This window comes from Neopelma chrysocephalum, unplaced genomic scaffold (genome assembly GCF_003984885.1).
Source record: "Neopelma chrysocephalum unplaced genomic scaffold, ASM398488v2 Primary Assembly neopelma1_97377, whole genome shotgun sequence".
In the NCBI taxonomy this organism is placed as follows: domain Eukaryota; kingdom Metazoa; phylum Chordata; class Aves; order Passeriformes; family Pipridae; genus Neopelma; species Neopelma chrysocephalum.
The window spans coordinates 126,140-148,838 of NW_020926018.1; the positions used below are offsets into that span (position 1 = coordinate 126,140).

Below are 22,699 nucleotides of genomic sequence, written 5' to 3' on the forward strand. Positions count from 1 at the left end.
GGATCAGAAGGTCAAGGATGGAAATGATAAAGAAGGGCCAAGGAGAACATCTGGACCATCTGGACACCTTCCCATATTCAGCTCCAAGAACATTGGGCTAATTAAAGCTATTGAATGGAAAGTACTGATGGAAAGTCCCTGGCAATCAAAATGGGCCTACAACAGAACCAACCAGAACAAAGCCCGCGAACCCAAGCCCAATCAAGAGCTAACAAGTGACTATGGGAGGGGAGTTGGAAAAGTATAAAAGTTGCTGTTTGTTTTCATTGGGCTTGTGGGCTGGTGGGGAGCAGGGGTCTCCTCAGGTCTCCTCAGCGCGGTGATTTGCTTATCTGCACTTTATATAAATCTCACGATAAATTTTGCTGCTAAATTTTGATTTGGTTTATTTACCTATAACACCTAAAATAAGGATACTGCTTGCTGCTAGCAAGGGGTGTAAAAAAGCAGATGAGAAAATAAAGAGAACACACAGAAGACATCTTTCCTGCACATAACTGACTCCTTGTATCTTTATCGGCCGTCACGACTCTACACTGACAGCTTGGAGCAGCTCTGGGTGTACAGCGTGGCCGATCCGTGTGGAGATGGGCTGATGGTGAGGCCCCGGGACCCTCCTCGTTCCCCGGCCGAGGGAGAAGTGTGCTGTGGGCAGAGCCCCCCGAGGCAGGGAAGGGCAGCGCCGGCTGTGGCCCGCCAAGGCCTCCGCGCCGGGCCCGGCGGAAGCTCCGGCCCCGGGACTGCGGCTCCCAGCGGCCCCCGCGAGCGTCTGCGCCGCCGCGGCTGCGCGAGCAACCCTCCCCCGCCCGGAGCGGTGCTGGGCTCGGCCCGACACCGCGGGAGAAGCGGGGCCGCGCGGCGCCCGCCGCCCCGACAGCACCGAGAGCTCGCGAGGAAGCCGCCGCCGCCCCGGTCTCCCCCGCAGCCCTGCGGCGTCTCCAGCCAGCGGGACCGGGCTGCCCGCGCCCGTGGCGGGTGAGTGGGAGGGCGGGCCCGGGCCCGCCGGGGCGGGGCGAGGGACGGACCATGACGCGCGGCCCTGGGGGCTGCGGGGTCGGGGGGCTGCGGGGCCGGGGGGCTGCGGGGCCGAGGGGGCTGCGGGGCCGAGGGGGCTCGGCGGTGGGGCCGCTGCTCGCGCCGCTCTCTCTCCGCATGGCGGGGGGGCGCTGCCGCCGCGCCGCCGCCTGCCATTGGCTGCCAGTGGCTGCCGGGGCTGCGCGCGCATGCGGAAGCCCCGCGCGCGGCGGCGGCGATTGGGCGTGGACGGGAAGGGGCGGGGCGGGGCACGTACAGGAGCTGCCGCGGGCAGCGCGCGCGGGGCTGTGGGAGCCCCGAGGCCCTCCCGGGGCAGCCCCGGCCGGGCGGTGAGGGGCCCCGGCGGGGCGGTGAGGAGCCCCGGCGGGGCGGTGAGGGGCCCCGGCCGGGCGATGAGGGGCCCCGGCGGGGCGGTGAGGGGCCCCGGCCGGGCGGTGAGGGGCCCCGGCGGGGCGGTGAGGGGCCCCGGCCGGGCGGTGAGGAGCCCCGGCCGCACCCGAGGCGGGCGCTGGCACCCAGGCCGGCAAGCCACTGGAGAGAAATGGAATCACCAAATGATTTGCCTTGAAAAGGACCTTGAAGACCATCCAGTTCCAGCTTCTTGCTAGGGGCAGGGACACCTTCCACTATCCCAGGTTGCTCCAAACCCCGTCCAACCTGACCTTGGACACTTCTAGGGATGAGGCAGCTACAGCTTTTCTGGGCAACCAGAGCAACCAATGCCTCATCACCCTCGCGAAGAAGAATTTCTTCCTAGATTGTAATATCTTACTTTCTGCAAATGTGAAGCCATTCCCCCTTGTTCTGTCACTCCAGGACCTTGTTCAAAGTCCCTCTCCAGCTTTCTTGTAGGCTCTCTTCAGGTACTGGAAAGCCACAATTAGATCACCTTGGAACCTTCTCTTCTCCAGGCTGAACAATCCCAATTCTCTCAGCATTTCCTTGTAGGAGAGGTGTTTCATCCCTCTGATTGTCTTAGTGGCCCTGTGTGCAGTAGCATGGCTACCAGCAAAGAACAAATCTAGCTGGCAACAAAGAATTTCTGCAGAAGCCTGTCAGCCTGGTGTTTGAGAGAGGTTGGCATATAATTGTACACCTGTCTGGGTGTGTAACCTTATCAGGCTCTCTTGGCATCACAGCCATGTTTTTAATCATAACTGTTTTCGATATCACCTGTTGTGTTGCCAGTTCTATTTGCAGGCTTCTTTTACCAAAGGTTTGGTGTGTGAGTTGCTTGAGAGGAACATCTGCATGATGACTGTTTTGTGTGTGCAGACACCCCCTATAAGCTAATTATGTACTTTTGTTGTTGTCAATGCGTACAAATCTTTGGGTCAGTATCTCACAATAAGGAGCAACTTTTAGATTCCTTTTTAAAATATACTTTGTATTTGTTTCTGCTTGTCTAACTTTAACTCTGCATTTAAAGAAATGAAAACCAGTAACAAACTAAAAAAAAAGGACGTGTAATTACATTAGGTAAATTAGATGGCATTAAAAATTTGTCCCCATACAGCCTGGTATACGGTAGCCTCACAGACAGCTGAGGTACCACTACTGACAGCCTTTTGTCTTATCCATCAAGACATGAGAACCTTTTCATAGAAGTTTGGTTGAAACTCATGTTTCTCTGGAAAGATTGTGAATTTGTAATTTTCTGAGAATAAGTTACTGGCACATTCCCAAGCTCTAATTTATGGAATTGACTTCTATTTCTGGTCCCAGATTCTGAATGGAGAGAGATTCATGATAGAATTGACATAAATGCTTTAATTCAAGGAAGAACACATGTAATTGATTCCATGGAAATTGGTGTTCTGGTTCATTTGGTTAAATGCAATAACAGGAACAAAGGAGAGAGCTGGTGAGGTAATGAAGTGACCAAAGGAGGGGACTGATTACTGCTGAAGAATGACAGGGTAATTGGTTTCCCGGTGCCCTGTTGTGTGCAGTGGTGGGCAGCAACAGACACAGGGCACTTCACTTTGTGTGCAAAGGTGTGTGCTTGGCATACGACCTACATACTGATCAAACGGTTTTTGTTTCAAGGTGTTGGAATTCAAATGGGTGCTTAGTGTTGGATTAGCTCTTTGTGAGAGCCCCACAAGAATTAAAGAGAATTTGTTTGCCCTTAAACCAATCTGAGCCATTTGTTAGCTGTGACCATTGCAGTATGACGTAGAAATCCAGAGGACCAGCTCTCACTAGTAAAGACAGCAATTCTCAGTGTGAAAATTGTGTCGGCACTGGCATAGGTTTGCAAAGAGATGTTGGAATTTTTTCCCAATGTCCCCCCCCCCGCCCCCATCTGTTTCTTGCGGAATGCGGGAGGGGCGGGGGACGGAGCAAAGCTGCACGCTCTGGGCAGTGCGGGAGCAGGGGGAGGGCGAGCACTCTCGGGGAACACGGTGGCCACGGGGATGTCTGGGAGTCTGTTGGTCGGGGGTTTTTGGATTTGGCGCGGACCGGACAGAGCGGGGAACCTGGTTTCGGCCGCCTCCTTTTCTTTTCCTGAGAGGAAGTTTTTTTTCCCCACGGGACACCTTGCGGAAAACCACCGAGAGACCGACTCATCTAAGAGTGAGGTATTCTGCCTTCCAACTGCCTGTGGGAAAAAGGGCTTTTTTTTTCAGTGCTGGCTGTGAGCACACATGGCTGAGAGCAGCCGCTGAACCGCCGGGACAGTCCTGCTTTCCCCCCCACCCCTCCTCAGGTTGCCGCGGGTTTCTCCCCCTCACCTGGGGAATTGGGACTTTGTTTTGTTTCTTCTGAAAGTTTTTGATTGCACCATTTGTTGTTTATTCAGATTTTGTTAATAAAAAGCTGTTTCTTTTCCTTTTCCACACTTCCACCTGAAGTTTCTTAATTTCTAAGTTGTAATCTTGTTAAACTAAGACAAGCACCAATGCTGTTATAATTAAATAAATATCAACAGAGTTTAGACTAATTCACTTCTCTAATATTATATGTAAGTATTGATGGACACTGTCACGTGAAAGGTGGGAGTTTGGATTTTTGCCGGTCAGTACCCCCAGGAAAGTTGATACCCTGGTGCCCAACAGTCTGTCAGCGTCTTGTGATGCCGACAAACTTTGGAATAAAAGAACTGCTCAGAGACTTTGCATCTTTAAGCAGCAAGATATTAGTTTATTGCAACGTTGGGAGTAAGGCAGTTCACACTGCACAGACTCGCTCCATCCAAAAGTGCAAAACAAACCATTTTATACGTTTTAGGTATGCAGTTACAACTTCTGACATGCATATTAGTAACTAGGCAGAGTCTAGGCGGAGCTTTCGAGAATCTTCTTTGGTGCATGCTCAGTCTTTCACTGGGACATCGAGCCTTCATCCTTCTAAGTGGTCGTCAGGGTTGTCTTCCTCTTCTTCCTCGGGGTTGAACTTTTCAACTTTCTTTGTTAGGTGACCTAGGTTCTTCAAACTTGCAAAATCCTGGCTCTTGGCCTCCTATATATACTTTAAACATTTAGTTTACTTGATTTATTACCTCGTGGTCTATTATGTACTACTTCCTAGCATTCTTTCTATAATGAAACCTTGGTCCAGTAAGCAGGACAGAACAAGACATTAACCAGTGTTTCTACAATGTTCTTCTAGCAAAACAGGCAGAACAAACTAGGCGATGCCGTCTCCTGGCTCAGCAGGGCAAGGTGTTTTACCATCTAAGCCGTCTTTAACTCCTTTTGTGGTTTTCTCTGCCATCACTTGTAATGAGACCCTTCACCAACAGATTCACGAGGTCGGAGCGTGCTTTGACTGCCCTTGTTGGGGGGACTCAATAGAGTGAAGACCCCTCAGCGCGTCCTGCCAAGGTGTTTTCTGCTGCTGGCAACTGCAAGGACTCGCTTTAACAGTTCACAGAATAACACACTTTATTAATACAAATTGGGACAGTTTAATAAGATTCAAAGGTTGTTGGTGATAGTGTCTACTTCAAAAATATGTTTTAAAGCAATCTACTGATACATATATTAAGCAAGCACAAGCTCTGATGCGAAGCAATCTAAGTGATATGCTAAGAGAAAAGAACAAACAAGAACTCTAGTCCTAAAAGCAGCATTTAATGTGCATAGAGTATATTTCTCACCCAAGGTGTCCCTCTGGGGGGGGAGAAGATGGACTCAGTCCATCAACTGATCCCAGCAGTTTCGGTGGAGGTCTTCTCCCACTTTCCCTCTATCTCCAACTTACGTTTATACTATTTTCTTTATGTTTGGGTGAAATTTGAGTGGCTCTAGTCATAAATACCTTTTATTTCTGTTTGGTGTACCTAATGGAGGGAGTGGTTGTGGCTTGGCACCTGAGAAGCGGGTTTGACATGGTTGTTGGCTTCAGTAGCAGAACATCTTGATTCTCCCTTGGCAGAAGGAACCAAGGTCTCAGAACCACAATGTTCCCACATTCTGTTGGGTTTTAAATGGGGGGGGGCACGTGGTCTCCACTTCGTTCCATGCTCCGTTCTGTTCCGCTGAGCAGATGTTTATCGTTGTATTGGGGAGTATGTTGACCTCAGTCCATCCAGGGAGTTGCAGCTGCTTTTTACCTTAGAATTCTGAATCTCCTCTAGATTTAACCCTACCTGTCATCCCACAGACACACAGGACTAAAGTAATTGTTGTTGAACGTGATCATCGTGTTGTCTAAGTAAATATAATTACACTGGTGAAGACAGAAATTATCAGATGGTCAGGACTGCTGTGATTAATATTTCATTTTGTTTACATGATATCAGTGTAATTTATGAATGCCTAGGTGCTGCAGTAGGACACTGCATACTTAAAAACCAAGTGAATTCTTCCCTGAGAGGAATGTCTGGCTTTAATTCAGAAACTGAATTTTATGCTAGTGGTTTCTTTACTACTCCAAACTGAGTAACACATTCACTTTTTTATTGTTGCCTTGTGAGGTGTATAGTTAGATACTGCATTTTAATTTTATCTAAAATTTTCTAATTATATGTTATCTACATTGGAATCTGTAGAAAAAGTGAAAATCAGATTTAAATATCTCTTTGCAAACATTGTGCCAGTTTAGGACTGAGTGACATCGGAGGTGCTTTTCAAATAACAGTTGCTGGATTGTATTTTACTCTTATAATGGTTCTTAAGAGTAGCAGAGGTAGTTGCCATCTAGGCTGACTAAAAAGTCATCATATGGTGCTGAGTATCATAAAATTACCTAGAAAAAAGGGAATTAATTATCCTTGGGTTTGGGGGTGTCTTACAGCTGCCCTACCCTACCCTTTGCCCCCTGCAAAGTCCTGCTGGTTTCCTGTGACTCGGTACTGTTGGGTGTGCTGAGCACCAGCTGTTTTCCCTCAGAGCTTTGTTTCTTGGGGCCCCTTGCTCTTATCACTAAAAACTGGGAATAAACTCTCTAGTTTGATAGCTTAGAAAACCAACATTACTTTATTCAGTGCTGCAGTGAAAAAATTGCCAAATATTGGGTCTTAAAGAAACCTGCAAGGCAGGCATTCTTTACTACTGTGCCGGATGCATTAAATTTTGTTTCCTGGGATCCTGTTACATATTCATGACATTTCAGAACACTAATTAGCATATATACATATCCTTATAAGGTGTCTGAGAGGCTTCACTGAGTGTCTCTGGTGGTCGTCTGGAGCCCCCAAAGTTCTAGGTGACGGCTTTATGAACTCCTTTGAGGGTATGTGCAATCTTTTACCTTGCTGTGTAACCACACCTCCTTTGCTGTTTGGCTGGTTTCTGTAACCACTTAGCCCATGGAGAGTGGCCCTGAAGAGGCGCCCCTGCTTCACGGGAGAAGCTGCACACACTTCAAGAAAGTCTGTAAAAGAATCTGCCATATGAAGTGATTGACTGCCAGTCATGTATCTCCAGCTAGCAGCTTAGCTGTCAAATCTCGCCTCAAAAAGCAGGATGTGTGTTTGCAGTTGGTAAACTAGGCTGGTAAAAGCAGCACCATGGCACCAGGAGTAGCTCACCACAGAGAGCTTGGTTTGTTTGGATCCTCCGACCAGATTCCAGGCCAAGGCAGATAAGCCTTAACAAGGCAGAGCATCCTGCTACATATGATGGTGTGAGACAGTGGTCATGTCTTAGAAGAAACCATCAAAGACCCTTGAAGCACCCCTAGACTAATTTCTGGGGCCTTGCCCAAGAGGACTGTTCATGACCCACAGTGTTGCATCAAAAAGCGTAAAACTTCCTGCCTCAGATGAGGTACCTGGGTGTTCCCCCTGAAATGAATGTTTTTTAACCCACTGAACTTTGTGTTTCACGGGCTTTCCCCACCTGTGACGGATCAAGACTGCAGCCATCACTTTGACCAACTGAAACGGAGCTAGGGCCTAAAGAGTTAACTCTGAATACTGATCCAGGGACCCTCCTGCTCAGAAGATGTACTGCTTAGCTAGAGACAGAAACCAGGGCTTAGGGATTAGATGGTACCATACACCAAAAGAATGCTCACACACCTACATAAATAAAGATAGGGTAGAACACGAATAGATAAGGGGCAAAATAGGGGCTTGAGTCCAAAGTCTTGCAAAATTCACCATGGAGTCAGCGAAAATCAAGAAAGTTGAAGAGTTCAACCAAGGAAGAAGAGTAAAAATATGACCCTGTGAGGCTGAAGAAACAGGAACGACCACCGAACATCACCCCAAAAAGACGACTCCACCCCAGACTCCGCCCAGACCCCGCCTATTATGAATATTATAACTAGGTGTTGCAATTATATGAATATGTATGTGAAAATGTTGTAGTCCCTCATAGAAATTGTATATAATCATGTCTTTTCACTGAGAAGGCAGAGCAAGTTTGTCCAGCGCGAGCTGGCTTGCTCTCCAACGTTGCCTAAATACATACCTTGCTGTTTAAAGGCTAAATTCTGTCTCTAAACAGTTCCATTGTGCCTTTTTGGGCATCACAACGAACGTCTAAAATTGCAACAATCAAGTCTCGTTGCTGGATCCATGGGTGGTGATATCTTTCCTCTCCACTATCTACTCTTATCCTTTCTTCTGCTTTCTTTCTTTTCCTTATATGTTTTCTTAAGTGATATCATTGTACTTTTATATTGTTATATTACTATAAATAATAACCAAAATGGCTAGATGCCTCCTTTGCATTGCAACCAAATTGTTCTAAAATAAAGCTGCCATATACGTATATATAACACCGGTTATTCAGTGTTGTTTCACTCTAAACCACCCCAAGGGATCTATTAGCAAGAACCTCAATTACCCTGCCTTTAGGGGTGGGTCGTAACATTTGGTCTTTGATTTTCTCCTTGTAAAAGGAAAATCCAGGGGTTTTTTTCAGCTCTGTATTTTCATGGCCTTCTCATCAGGCAGTGTGCTGGGTTTGACTGAGATAGTTAATTTCTTCACAGTAGCTGGTATGGGACCATGTTTTGGATTTCTGCTGGAAACAGTGTTGATAACTCAGGGATGTTTTCATTATCTCTGAGCAGTGTTTGCACAGAGCCTTTTCTGCTCCTTGCCCCACCAGCAAGGAGCCTGGGGGTGCACAAGGGGTTGGGGCGATACATGTGGGCCAGCTGACCCCAGGGATATCCCAGCCCAGGTGCTGTCATGCTCAGCATCCAGAGCAGGGGGCAGAAGGGAGGGGTGGATGTTCAGAGTGACGTTTGTCTTCCCAAGTCAGCATTACATGTGCTGGAGCCCTGCTGTCCTGGGGATGGCCGAACACCTGCCTGCAATGGGAAGTGGGAATTAATTCCTTGGTTTGTTTTGCTTGTCTGTGCAGCTTTTTCTTTCACTATTAAACTCCTTTGTTCAACCTGCGAATTTTCTCACTTTCATCCTTCTAGTTCTCTCCCCATCCCACCCGGGGAGGGGGGGGATGTGAGCAAGCAACTGTTTGGGGCTGAGTTGTGGCTGGGGTTAAACCACAGGCAGGAATGTATTTTGCAAGGCTTTGTTCATTGTTACAAGGCTTTATTTGGGCAAAGGCTCATCTTGGCAAAGTTAAACTAAAGGATTTATAGTAATTATAACTAGTATTAACTAATCTGGAAGTTTTAAGATTATTAGATATATCATAAATGGTACTCTATTGAAAGGATGGCTCTTAAATTGGCCTTTTTGTGTAGCATTGGTAATGGTGTTGAAAAAAATCTTTGACTGTAGCAAATAGTGCTTAGTTTTGTGAATTCCTTTAACAGACAGTGCCTAGTCCTGTATTCACCCATGTGTGGAAGTGAATATCTTAGCCTTGAGAATTAAGACTGTGCCTGAGCAACAGTGTATCTTGGTGAAGCAGAGCAAGCCCTGAAAAGCTAATGTAGTGTAGCAAAACAAGACCTGGAGAGATAACTCAGTTCCCTATGCCTTTGCTCAGAGCATGCATTCTGAGTTTCAAGAATAATGGAGATAATAACTCATTAAGGAATGCTGAACACACTGACACAAAGAACATAAAGTACACAGGAGAACAGAGAGAACCAAAAATGCTAGCATATGCATAAAACGGATATATGGAAGAAAAACAGAGGGAGATAAGGGAAAGGAGAAGAGCCAAAGCCTAGGCACTCTTGCCGAATATCAGAAACTCCTGCCAAATACATGTGGAAGTCAGCCAAATTAAAGAGAGTTCAAGACTTTGAGGAGTAAAATCAAGACCCCTGAGGCCAAAGTAACCGGATATACCACCAAGATACTCCCCAAAATGAAGACCAATGCCCCTGACTCCGCCCTAGCTCCGCCTGTTATGAATATTATAACTAGATATTGCAATACTATGAATATTGATGTAAAATGATGTAATCTCCTAACAAGAATTGTATAAATATTCCAGCTGTTCACTGCCTGCTTCGGAGCTCTTTTGTCCTGCGCGATCTGGGAGCTCCCCAACGTTGATTGGCAATAAATACCTCCTGCTTATAGACTAAAATCTCTGTCTCTGAGCAGTCTCTCTGCACCTTTTTGGGGCATAAAATTGGCATCATTGGCCAGACCACATAGGTGGAATGCATTCAAGGAGAAGAAACTGTTTTTAGGAAGCTGATGATCATAAAAGGCTGATTTGAGGAATGGGATGTTCCCTGAACAGCAACCAGAGACCCTCAAGAAACCCCTACTCTAATTTAAATGAGTTCTGAGAAGTGATTTAAATGTGTTAAAGAATTCATGGGAATGTTTAGCATATATGTATGAGTTCCAGGAAATGTAATGCATGTGTATTAGTTACATAGATATAAGCTGATACCTTAGATCCTGGGGATGTGCTGGAGATGTGTCTGTTAGGAGGAGAGATCCCCTATGAACCCTGCGCTGAATAAATGCCTGTTTTCTAATAGTGAAATTACAGTGTTAGAGACTGCCAACAGAAGCATAAACTAGTCTTGATTATTACTTATATCTTAAAAAAGTTGAAAGTCTCTTGAATGACCTACGGGAAAACAGTTTAAATCTCCTTTTTGTGTCACTGCTGAAATTCAGTTTGTAATTTTAGCACCTTAATGGGGACTACTTAACTTTGAGTTAATCCTACAACTGAAGAATATGCGAATAAGAATGTCATGTTCTGGGTACTGATACTGTAGTCTCTGAGGCCGTGATGATGGTGGTTTGTTTTGAAATAGGCCATGGTAATTACAGGTAAGATTGTTCTAATACCTGAATCGTAATTATGATTTGCCATTTCTGTATGTTAATGCCAGTGTTTGTTGCTGTGTTTATCTAGACTGCTGGAGTTGCAAACATACTTAGAAAGAGAAATTTATATAAATTTAGCTAATCAATTAATATGCATCTTTCTAGGCACAAAGGTTTGTGGCCTGGTCATGGCACAACATTGTAACTTTTGAGTTTTTAGTTTCTGCTTTGTATAAAACAGCAGGAAGCATGAAAGAATAGAAGAGCAAGCACTTTCTCCTGTTAATTTACCTCTTTGTTTTGTTGCTTGTGTGTAGTGGGCTGTATTCTATGGGGTTTTGAATTTATTTTTTTCTCTACTTGCATAAGAGTGGTTTTCTTGACTGTTGTGTGTATCTTGAAAGGTTTTTTTCTTTCATTTTATAGGAGGAAAATGGCTCAAGCTACTGCACCAGCAGCATCCATCCATGATGAGGAATCCTTAGAAAGCAGAATGGTGGTTAAATTCCTCATGTCAGGACTTGAGTCAATGGTTAGTAGAGAAATTAATCTGCTGGATCATAACTCTATCTTAGCATTTGCAGGACTACAGCAGTATATTGCTTCCCACTGGGCAGCAGGAAAGGTGGATTGTACCTTATTGTGTGCTGTCCAACCAGCCATTACTCTGTCTCTGCTTGTGGTAAATGATGCTAACAGTCATCTTGTTTCTTGTCGTGGTGGTTGTTTTAAAAATTATTTTGTCGAATAAATAGGAAAGGTTGAAAGGAAAGAGTGTGTTCTGATCTTTGTCATCTGTTATGTGGAGTGAATAAATTGTTTTGAGGCTAACGCCTTACCCTCAGCTGCTGTACCAACTCAACAAAACTTGTTCAGAAAATAATCTTTTTAAATTGGCATATCACCTGTTTTGTAGAAGTTACCTAATTATTATGTGGTGCGGTTTAAGGTCGGCCAGGACTGTGAGTGGAAGTGCCCTGTTTCCTTGAAGTTGAGACACTGCCAAAGATGTGGTTCTTTAAAATTGTTTTTTTAAATGATAAGCAAAACCAAGGATTTTCTTTTTAGCAATGAAACTTTGAATGGGATAGTTACAAGATAATGGGTTGAAAGCCTTTTATCCCATTGGGTATGTTAGGTTCTTAAACTCCTTGTGTCACTTTTTCCTCACATGCTGCAGTATAGGTTGCAGCAAACTGATTGAGTTGCTAGGAGAGACTGACTTCTTGTTATCACTTCTTGATCATCTCACCAATTTTCTTGGGATCCTTGTTCTCTCCATAGGCTTCCTGCCTTAATTCTTGCCACAAATTTCTCCTGGCAGAACACATGTAGGTGTCTGCAGGGATGGTGGAGACCTTCAGTTCAGGAGGAATTCACCTAAACCTGGGGCTAGCAGTCAGGACAAGGCAGAGTGCAGGCAGCCATCCTGCTTGCAACCACACCTTTCTGAAGAGAACATGGTGTGCAAGAAGTGTGCTGTGAATGAACAAAACTCCTGTATGCTCTCTTGAAAGTGGGAGTTGGAGTAAGACACTCAGGATGATTAATATGAAAGTGATAATTTCCCATGAATTGATGTCATAAATCATTTTAATTAGAAACAGTACAATGTCTGACTCTAGACAAGGCCTTAATTTCACTAATGCATCTACAGTCCTTTTAAGATTTCTGATGAAAAGCATTCCAGGTGTGTAAATTGTGCTTTGCTACTGGCTGGTGTTATGTTGCTTCTAGTACCTTCTGAAGGTGGATGCTGGCAGCATAATATCACATACATTTCTATTAACTGTATCTTAACTATAGTAATAAAAGCTTTTTCTTTTTCTTTTTATAGTGTAAAGAACTTACCAAGTCCAAGGCAGAAGTTGCCTGTATCGCTCTGTATGAAGCAGATGTGTTTGTAGTTGGAACTGAAAAAGGAAGAGCCTTTGTCGACTCTAGGAAAGATTTTCAGAAGGATTTTGTTACATACTGTGAGTTCCATTGTTGTATTTTTATATGTCACAAGTTGCTTAATGTATATTATATAATACTAAACTTTGGGGAGGAAAATTCTGTCTGTTATGGCTGCATGCCATAATTACGTTGGCTATGGCTAAACCAGCCATTTAAGAACATAAAAATGATCAGTGACAGTCTTGTTTGGAGTTTTATTTCAACAATGGCTGGAAATGTTCATTTTTTTCTCAGATAATGTGACAAACTAGTACAATAGGAAGTATTAGACCGCCTACTCTCACAACACCTGCATTTCCTAGTGCACGTTAATTTTATTTTGTACCCCCTCCTCCAAGCCTTTTTTTTCCACTTGTGAAGGCTGGGGTGGGTGCGTTGAACAGGTAGAGAAGTACTCCTGTCAACTCGGATGGTCCTGATTCTTCAGGTCACTTCATGTCTTATTAAAGCAGATGCAGAGTTTTGACAAGGTAGTATTTTTTCATGTAGCTTTTTAATATCAATTTTATTTAGTAGACAGAATTATGTATCTGACTTAGTAATGACTTAAACTCACATCTGCATTACTTTTGTACTCCTTTAAGTACATTTAGGGTATGTTTTTTGTTTGATTTCATTTTTATAGTAAACCAGCGGAATTTTTGTGTTCATAAAACTTAATCCATCAACTACAGGACAGTATTTTTGGGAGTTAGGTTTCAAAGATTCAGTGACTCTTTGGGGGAGCATTGACATGCTCATTTAGGAAAGTGTTGGTGGTATACCCTGCCTAATAAATAGCAAAATGTACATTTACCTGCCTAGGGAAAGGGAGAAGATGCAGGTCAAGAGTGGGGTATGATAGAACACTCAGTCTGAGAACAACTGTAAAATGTTCTGGCTTGACTAATTATATACTTGGGAAGCAACTATGTTTAGTCTGTAGCAGAAACACTTGCTCCTATAGATGCTTTTGGTGCTAACTAAAATTCTCCTGGAGGCTCTGTCTCAAGGTCATTTGGTTGTGGTAGGACTCGATTTTTTTGCCACTGTCCTACTGGAATGGACAGTGACTTTCTGTGCAGGTACTTACTCCGAGGGAAGTCACCACAATGTTACATTGAACAGATCACTGATACCAAAATGTAGAATTGCAACCTGATTGTGGAATCAAGTATAAGATGAATAAGTTTCTTTTTTTTATTATTTTTTTTACAGGAGCAGTTTTCTGATACTGCTGTCTATGAAAACTGCTAACTGAGTAATGGGCAGGGAGTTCAGTTTTTCACCTGATTTCTTTTTTGGTTTTGTTGCTTTAAGGGATTCCCTGAAGTCCTAGGTACCCTGTTTTATTGCCAGTACAGCGGTATCATGGGCCCTGATATACTGGAGACTTTGTATACTGCACACATCTATTGGTAGGGAGTCTGAAATTATGGGGATTTGGTGTTTGATCTCCTGGCTAGATCTGTATTTCAGATTTTTTACTGTGGGAAGCACTGGCTTTGTATCCATCCTTGTGTTTGGCTGTATCAGACGTGGTTTCTATAGATGAGTGCATGTGTTTAAACCCTGCATCAGTTGTGATGGTCCTCATCCTTTGCTTTATTGCAGTTACAAGGTTACTCGTTCTTGTGCGGTGTTTTTGTACTGTCAGGCTGACAGGATTAAACAATATCCACTCTGAAAACAATGTTTTCATTATGCTTCTTGCAGAACATCACGATGTAGATCTGTGTGAATAAGGCCAACTATTGTCTGTCACTGCTTTCATGGTTTCACTAAGTGTGCATCTCCCATGCTTTTAGGGGAGTTTTGATGCTGGAGGGAACAGTTCCTTTCCTCTCGCACCTTGTTTCTTCAGTTGAATATGAAGCGAGCAATTGTCAATGTTAGTTGCAATTTGAAGTGTTTTTCAGGAACCCAGGAAGGACACAGTTCTGTGTGTTTCTAACAAGTTAGAGTTGGGCCTTTTTAGATACTTTATGATTAATAAAAGATTTCAAGTGATTCTTACCTTGCTGTTAGAACTAAACCTTTAAAAATTCATCTGTGATGTCAGTCTCTGGAACACATGGTGCTGACAGAATTGAGAATTAGTTCTCCACTTGTGTGGGAGTCTTAATTTTTCTTTAAATATAGAAACAGAAGTCTAGTTACTAATCATGCCTCTGGTTATGTCTGACTCTGTGCAAGCCAGCATGTATCTCCAGTCTTCACTTCTGCTTTTTCCACAGCTTGTTTGTATAATTTAAGTAAGTATGAAGGCTCAGGCTTCAAACATGCTGCTTATTTTTAGTAATAAGTATAATTTAGTGGGCTAAACTGATGAAATATATATATATATATGAGGTTATGAAGGAAGTAGCATGTACACTTCTTAGCAGTATAGGGCTGATAAAAATAATAGCAGTTCAGTGAAAGCAGTGCTGGAGTTTGGTTTCCTCAGGCTTTCATTCATGATGACTTTCATCCACATGAGCTCCCTGACGCCTTGCTGCAGGGCAAGGAGGAGCCCTGCCCATGTCTCATTTACCTTTTCACCTTAAGAAAATGTGTTAGAAATGAATTATAGCAATGCTTTTTTCAATTTCAGTATGAGTTGTGTAGTGAGTGTTTAAAAACCAATCTACAGGCATTAATTATTTAAAACTGAGTGAGATAATGTATTCTTCTGAGCTGTGCTTAATGAAGATGGCTGCGAGCCCTGTTACAGTGAAATGGAATGTTTCAGTTGGTGTAGAACTGTATGTGCTTGTATGCAGAACATATGACTTGGGTAACCTGCAATGTCAGATATTCTAAGCCTGTGTAAGTTTGTATTGTATATAGAAAGAGTATGTTCTTCAAGCACCTGCTCATATTCAGCATATGGACAAGTGTGGATACTTGTGTGCTGTAAGTAATCCAGGTCATACATGTCTTGCCCTAGCAGTAACTCTTTGTTTTAGTTGCTGTTCCCTGCTAAAGTGTATTGTGTGGTTCTCAGTTCCTCTTGCATGACCTTGGCAAGATGAAGTGCCTCTGTCCTCTCTGGATTGCTGTGGAGTTGTGGGTTATCAGCTATCCTGAACAGGTGACTTATTCCTGGGATGTCTGAAGAATGCTGTTCCCTTCATGTGTTCTTCTTTATCATCTTGGCAGTTTCCCTTGAGCTCTGTGGAATTCATTCTCGTTTGAATGCGAGCTGGAGATGGTTTATAAAATAACCAAAAAACCCCCCAACACCAGAGGAAGCCTCATCATCCCCAAGCTGTATTTGCCTGTCAGAAGGGAACTTTCAGAACAGTTTCCTGACTCAGAAACACCTTTTCAATCATCTGCTCTGGACTTTTAAAGATATTTACCCAGCACTGTGTGTTCCATCTCATCTGCCAAGGAGATGATTCTTCTCCAAGAATCCTGGTTGCCTCTGCTAGCATTTGCATTGGTACTGGCTGCTGCAGCATCCATATGTGGGTTGCAGGGAAGCATAATCCTGCTAGTTCTACAGCTTCTGGCCAGCTCTCCCAGTTGTGCTGCTTTTTTTGTCTTTGGTGCCAGGGCTCTGAGCTCACTTGCGTGAGGTGGGGCGGTGTTGCATCTGTAGACAGTTCGTCTTGGATGATAGGTCCTTTATTTTTTGGAGCCTTCATGTTACTTCTGGTGGCCTTGGGTTTCCACACTGATCTTAACAATGCATCTGGTACGGGCCAGAGTTGGCTTCAAGTCCTGCTAGAGACTTTGGCCCAGGGTCTTTCACTCTGCTTACCTGTGCCTCCATGTCCATCCAGCCACAGGTTGCAAGAACTTCTTGTAGCTTCAGGAATGTTCAGAATCTGAATGTTTTTAATGAGCACAGCCATTCCTTCTGCTCAGGATGAATGAATGGAACACAATTCTCCAAAGACCTTATGGGAAAAATTGCTCAGCTTTGGCTCCTCAGTATCTTTGGTATGTGAATTACTGTTTCCTTTTGGATAGACTCCATTATCTGCAGGCAAATAAAATTACTCTTACCATAAACTAGGCTACCGTGGACCTGATTAAAGATCTGCAGTAGGCTTCTGTGTCATTGAATCCTTCTGGCCTTTGAGCAAATAGAACCATCAGGTTTTCTGGGGAATTCTTATTCTGACATTGTGCTCCCTTATGTCTGTGACTCTGCAACTAACGTAACACTTCTGCAGTTTAAAGGGGGATGGAAAAAGCAAACAAAACCAGAACCTTGAAAGACTAGATCTTGCTGGTTTAAAAACCAAAACACACTTAAAACTGGCAAGTCTCTCACAGGATTGGTAGTTACTCAAGAGTCTCACTACCTGTGATACTACTTTGGCCTGCTGTAATTTTCATATGAATACCTGAAATTGGCATTTTTGGACTTGTAGTAGCTTGTATCCCTGTATCCTAGAGAGATCTAAGCATCTCTTACTGAAGTTATACCATGTCTAGTGTCTTGCTATGGTAGATGCTGGCTTCCTACTCCATACCTGTAATTATAGCTTTGCAGTGATTGTCCTCACTTCAGGTTTTGGCTTCCAAAGAAGCTGTTGTATGATCTCTTCTCTGTGGAGGATAAACTTTTTAGTTCAATATCCAAGAAGGTTTCAAATGCACATATGCTGTGCTGAGCCCCTGACAGCTGGAAGGCAAGCTGTATTCTCTGGATATGCTTTCATCAGAGGTGATGGCTTTGCTCAGCTCGCTTCAGGAGATCTCACAAGCAGTGAGTACAAGCTCTGTGGTTGTGGTTGTCATGCTCATGTGTCTCCATGACAACTTTCCTGCAGACAAATTTGTGGAACTGGCAGGAGTCATCCTCTGTGGAAAAGTGCATATGGACACTACGGCCCAAAGGCCACCTGTTTGTTTGCCTGTCGTTATCTGTTTTGTGCTGTTCCTTACTGACAAGAGCTGCATGTGCTCCAAGTTGCCTAGCTAATACATTTTTTCCAAACTAGAAGTATTTTGTGAAATAAAATAGTCAATACTTCTTTTGTGATTGAGGTTTAAAAAAATGTTATGACCATGGGTGCAATTAGTTCTAAAACTGGCAATAATAAAAGCAATGGTAGCAATAGGGCCAGATGTACAAAACAACTTATATGCCTAAAAATATAGAGCAAACCTTCTGAAAGTCTCTGTGACATCCACTTGTAGGCATCTAAATAACTCATAAATCAGTATTTTTGGTTTTAACTGTGTTCTCTTTGTAGGTGATCATATCTGAAATATGTGAGTTCAGTATTTTTTAACCAAAACTCAGTAAAGTGTATAGCATTGGTATAAATATAAATATAAATTTTCCCATGATGAAGCTCTGATTGGCATGTCTTGCTGCTTTCTTTCATTTTTTCAATGGATGAAGCTGTTTACATGTTTGATCTTGTCTATGTATTATCTGCGTACTTTCACCTAAGCAATGCTCAACAGGCTGTGGTACTGCAGACCAGAGAGCATCATGCACAGATCTGATATTTAGAATATGGTAGGTGGGAGTCAAGCTACAGTAGTGAGAAAATTTATATTAACTCAGTAGCTCTGTGTTAATTTTAGACTGGTGCTTTAAAGTGTCTTTGAAATCTGCTGAGGTAGCCCCCAGCACTGCAGCTTGCTAGTTAGTGTGGGTACTGTTCTGCTAGTTTGGATGTAGCCCTTTCATGATACTTAACTTGGATGCTGCAGTAATGATGTAAATAAAGTATTAATACAATTATTTGCTTCTTCCTTACTATTTTGATTACCTCTGATTGCACACTATCTCATCATGCCTGTAGTAATTCAGAAGCAGTATCTAAATGGAGTGTTTAGCTTTTCAGCTCTAAAGCAGAATGTCTCAGATTTGAAACTGAGTATAGACTGAATCCCCTGACCTATGTAGAAGCAGCCTAATACCTTTTCAAGTATTACTCTAATAACAGAGGTTATTAGTGAGTCTAACTGCTATCAATTATTGTGTTTGTCTGCATTATATCTTAAGGACAGTCTTCATTATAATTTTTGATTATGTGCTATGGTGTTATAGTGAAAATACCATTCTGAAACTAGCTGACATCTTTTTATATTGCTCAGAGCCTAATCCCTTGATACTAATGGAACTAGTTCAAAAATACCAGTTCTTTTTGATGATCATGTGCCAGTGTGGAAAATGATTTCCCACAGTCATTTTCTTTGGCCCTGAACTATTCTGTGGCCAGCTGAGACTTCTGTGGCTTTTACGCTCCTGAAGCTACAGAATATTTTGGAAGAAAAAGGAGACATAAATAGTAAATCAGAGAAAAACAGTAAGAGCCAGGTGGAGAACTAATCCTGACAAAACACTTACGGAGTTGCAGGGTTGCCATCACTGATCTGTTACCTACTTTAAATGCAAATGGGGGCTGTATCTGTGATCCTTACTTTAGCTTTGGTCAACCAGTGCACTTCAAAGTATGTTACACTGTATGGAATTCATAGCAGGAAAAAAGGAAATAATTGAATAGTTGCTTTTTAAAGGTGTGACTGTCAAGATACTTTCCTGTTGCCAAGCCAGAGCTGGTTTACACCTCTGTAACTCTTGACCTGTCTTTCATGTCCAATTTCCTTGCAGCTATTTGGAAGTGGCCCCTTTAAAAAAACCTCTGCTAAGAGTTTGTTCTGTTTGAGTATCTGCTGAAACAACCTCTTCCCAGTCACTGTTAATGGGAACTTACTCAGCTGTGGCTCTCGATTGTGTTCCTGAGTTTTCACCTCCCTTTTTGCAGCAAATGACTTGGAATAACTTACACTTCTCTCAAGGTTCAGATCAGCAGAGATAAGTGGCTGCTCCTGGCCACTCTGACTTGTCAGAGCTTGTCACCATTGCCCCGACTAACTGTGCTGGCAAACATGATGTATTTACTCCTGCCATGTCTGTCACTTGGTAGTTGAGACCTGGCATCTCTGGTGGTGGAAGGGATTATGTCGCTGTTCTCTTGTCCTTTTTACATGACCAGGTTGCATCGTGCCTGTTTAGTGATGTGTTAATGCTAACCTGCCTGTCTCTGCTTGGGATTAAATAAGGAACCGTTTCCTAATCCGTTTTCTTGGGAGAGGTGTGGGCAAGGTAACTGCTGGCTTTTTCTTTCCTGCTTTCTCTCCTGCTTCTGCTCTTGTGCTCAGGCCTCTGTGTGACTGTAAAACCTTAGCACTGAGAGTTAGTTCTGGGGGTCCCTATCTCCCCAGGGTGGTACAAAGATGTCTGGAGTGCCCTGATTGCTACAGCTTATGGGATATCTTTGTTTATTTAATAAAAAACATGGCGCTTCAGATGTTCCTACTGGAAAGCTAGGACACTTTATTACAGACATTGTGTCTGCCACCAGCACATGGGAATTCTGCTTTCCCAGAATCCTAAAGTATTTACATTGTACGCTGAAGCCTAGTTCACATTTTGCATCTGTTTTTGCCTGGCCTCTAGTTTTTGGGGGAGTTTTTCTGTTGTGGTTGTAACCACTTGATAAATTAACTGTACTGTGTTAATTTTTTTTGGATTTGAGTTTCAGTCACTTTCTATTTTGTATTTGCAGAATGTTGCTATGAGTTAAATCATCTACACTGAAAGATTTGACCAAGTTATTCCTAATAAATCATGTGCTTAGTAGTTAGTTTAAAAATAATATTCCTAGCACTTACCCAGCAGCTGCAGTTGCAAATAGTAAAAATCCAAAGCAATCATCTCCATCTGTCTTACGGTAAGAGCTGTGGGTTTTTTGCCATCGCTGTCTGCATTTGACCTCACTTAAATGGTTCAGTTTGCAATCCCCTTCTACTTAACCGTTTGCAATGCAAATAATGTAGTTTCTGTACTGCATATTTTTCATATAGTAATATGTGTTCATAATCTGAATTCTGCATTAATAGTCTAGATGGAAATAATTTTCCTGTCATTTAGCTGGACCTTGTGGCCTGCTATTTTCTACTTTCTACTACTGCCCGCTTTCTACTACTTGCCCTTTCTTTTTCCCCCAGCTTCCTGGACTGGTTAAAGGGCTTTACCTTAAGTGGATGATGTCCAGCTCAGCTAGTCAGGCATTTCTTATAGTTTCCTTTGCAAGCTCTTTCTCATGGTATTAGGGGTGAATTAATCTGTTTTTCCTGAGTTTTACATTACTGGCAGTTTCTCTTGTTTTACAAGTCACTTTACCCCTTTTAGCAAGTTCTCAAAAAGAAGCATGCATTTTCAAAAATTCTGCTACATAGTTAGACGCAAGTTATTTTGCCTCCCTTCTGTGGCAGTGCTTTCTCTGCTTCCATCATCTACCTCTCTTCCCTGTAGAAATGTCAGGAACAGAGACTCTTGCGGATCATGTGCTAGTCCAGATGCCTTTTCTTTCCATCATCCTTAGCTTTAGCCATGCCCTGCCTAGCTCAGAGCTCCCTGCTGTTTTTCTGGGGTCATTTCAGAGCTGGGTAACTTGTACAGCTGGGTTGCTTGGCTTGATTGCCCCAAAGCTTTCATGTTCTGTCACTGCCTAGCCAGCTAAGGGGTATGAAGTTAACAGCCGGTTTAAAAACTTACAGGGAAAGTTCAGTCCCATTTTCCCAGAAGCCACCCATCTTGATCCCTTGGAATTGAAAACAAACAGAAAATTACTGGAGATAGACAATCTTTTTGAAATTCTATGGCTCCTAAATTCTGCCTCAGGTGATTTGCTTTTCTTGTGGATTAGGCGATTGTTTGATAATTATAAAATTAATTTTCTTTACTTTGAGGATATTTTCCAATTTCATGAACTCTAAAGCTGGGTGGTCTTAAAAAGCTCACAGATGAGCTGGGTGGATGCATTCTAAACCAAACCTAAATGCTTTTAGCTGCACACCCATTTACTTTCTCTCTTTCATTGCTCATAGTTATGTTCATGAAGTAATTTTCCTTAAGCACATAGTAAAATATATCTATGTGAGCATTGTCACAAAATCATTGTTGCCCTTAAGTTGCCTCTCAGAGTGCCTATGCAGGAGTCACATTCATACTCTTATAATTACTTCTTAGCTTTCTCTACCTGGGGGATTAAAAGCCACCTGATTAAAAATCATCTGACGTTTCAAGATGCCTTATGTGCCATGGGATTGACAGCTCATTTTTCTGCCGAAGCTTGATGTTTTGGTTTCTTAACTCTATGGTGAGATGTGGACAGTGCTGGGTTTGACACTTGTCTACAATGTGACCCATCAGGGCATGCTCTGCTCCACAGGAGAAATGCAGCCTGCCTTCTCCCAACACAGCTCTCCCCTTACCTCTGGGTCAGGTGCTTGGCAGACAGACACTTATGGCCTCTTTTAGTCTGCTGCACTCAGACTGTGTGGACCTTAGAGTAAGTGCTGAACTATGTTCTCTGTGATGAAGAGAGCTGTATCAAATTATAAGCAGCTGCTTCAGGCAGGAAACTATAGCATCTGCCCATACAGAGGTCAACGTTTAGCTGTCCGATTGCTGACATGCAACAAGAAAAAAATACCAAATTAAAATTTCATCATTTCAAATAGTTTTGTTCCATCATAAACTTTCTTGTAAGGGGACTTTTTTTTTTCTGTAAAGCAACCTATTCATTTCATACTATATCTGTTTTATAAGAATGGAGATAGCTGGGAGATTCCTTTTCCAGCCAAGTGGTATTCTGGACTGTCAGACCCAGAGAGAAGGATATTCTGAATATCCAACACACCTGGATAGTACATGAAGATAAGAGACACTTAGGTATATATGGACTCTCAGTGCAAAATGAGCATTGTTGGGAATTGGGGAATTGTAATCCTCCTGAATCTAGAGAAGTTTTTGCAGAGTAGCTGGATTTATCCTGCAGTATGCTCACAGCTGTGTAGAATGCTGTTCTTTTCCATATAACCATTCCTCCCCCTTCATGAGCTATTTACCCTGTAAATACAACCCCCTCATCCCTCTTTACCACCAGATCTTGTTGCATATGTCCCAGGCCCCCTCTCTCTCTCCCAAAGGTAGCCTGAATCCTGCTGCGAGCTCCAGTAATTGTAGCGAGGGCTTCAGCAGAACCTGTGAAGTTGTGAACCCTCTAAGTGATCACGTGTCCTTCAGTGCTGTCAGGAGGAGTGAATGCCTGCTACGTTTGATCAATCGTGCAGGGCTCT

The 22,699-nt window shown here is 43.1% G+C and overlaps 1 protein-coding gene across 1 annotated transcript in view; it reads left to right on the top strand.

The window, feature by feature from the left end:
• Positions 1-548: 548 nt before the first annotated feature.
• LOC113961642 (general transcription factor II-I-like) overlaps positions 549-22,699 on the top strand; it is a gene marked incomplete at its 3' end in the record, with an annotated part of 31,448 nt that continues 9,297 nt past the window's right edge. The window contains exons 1-3 of the mRNA XM_027672065.1: positions 549-975; positions 11,081-11,186; positions 12,492-12,630. Coding sequence (XP_027527866.1) covers positions 596-975; positions 11,081-11,186; positions 12,492-12,630 — 625 coding nt within the window. The remainder of the gene's footprint in view (positions 976-11,080; positions 11,187-12,491; positions 12,631-22,699) is intronic.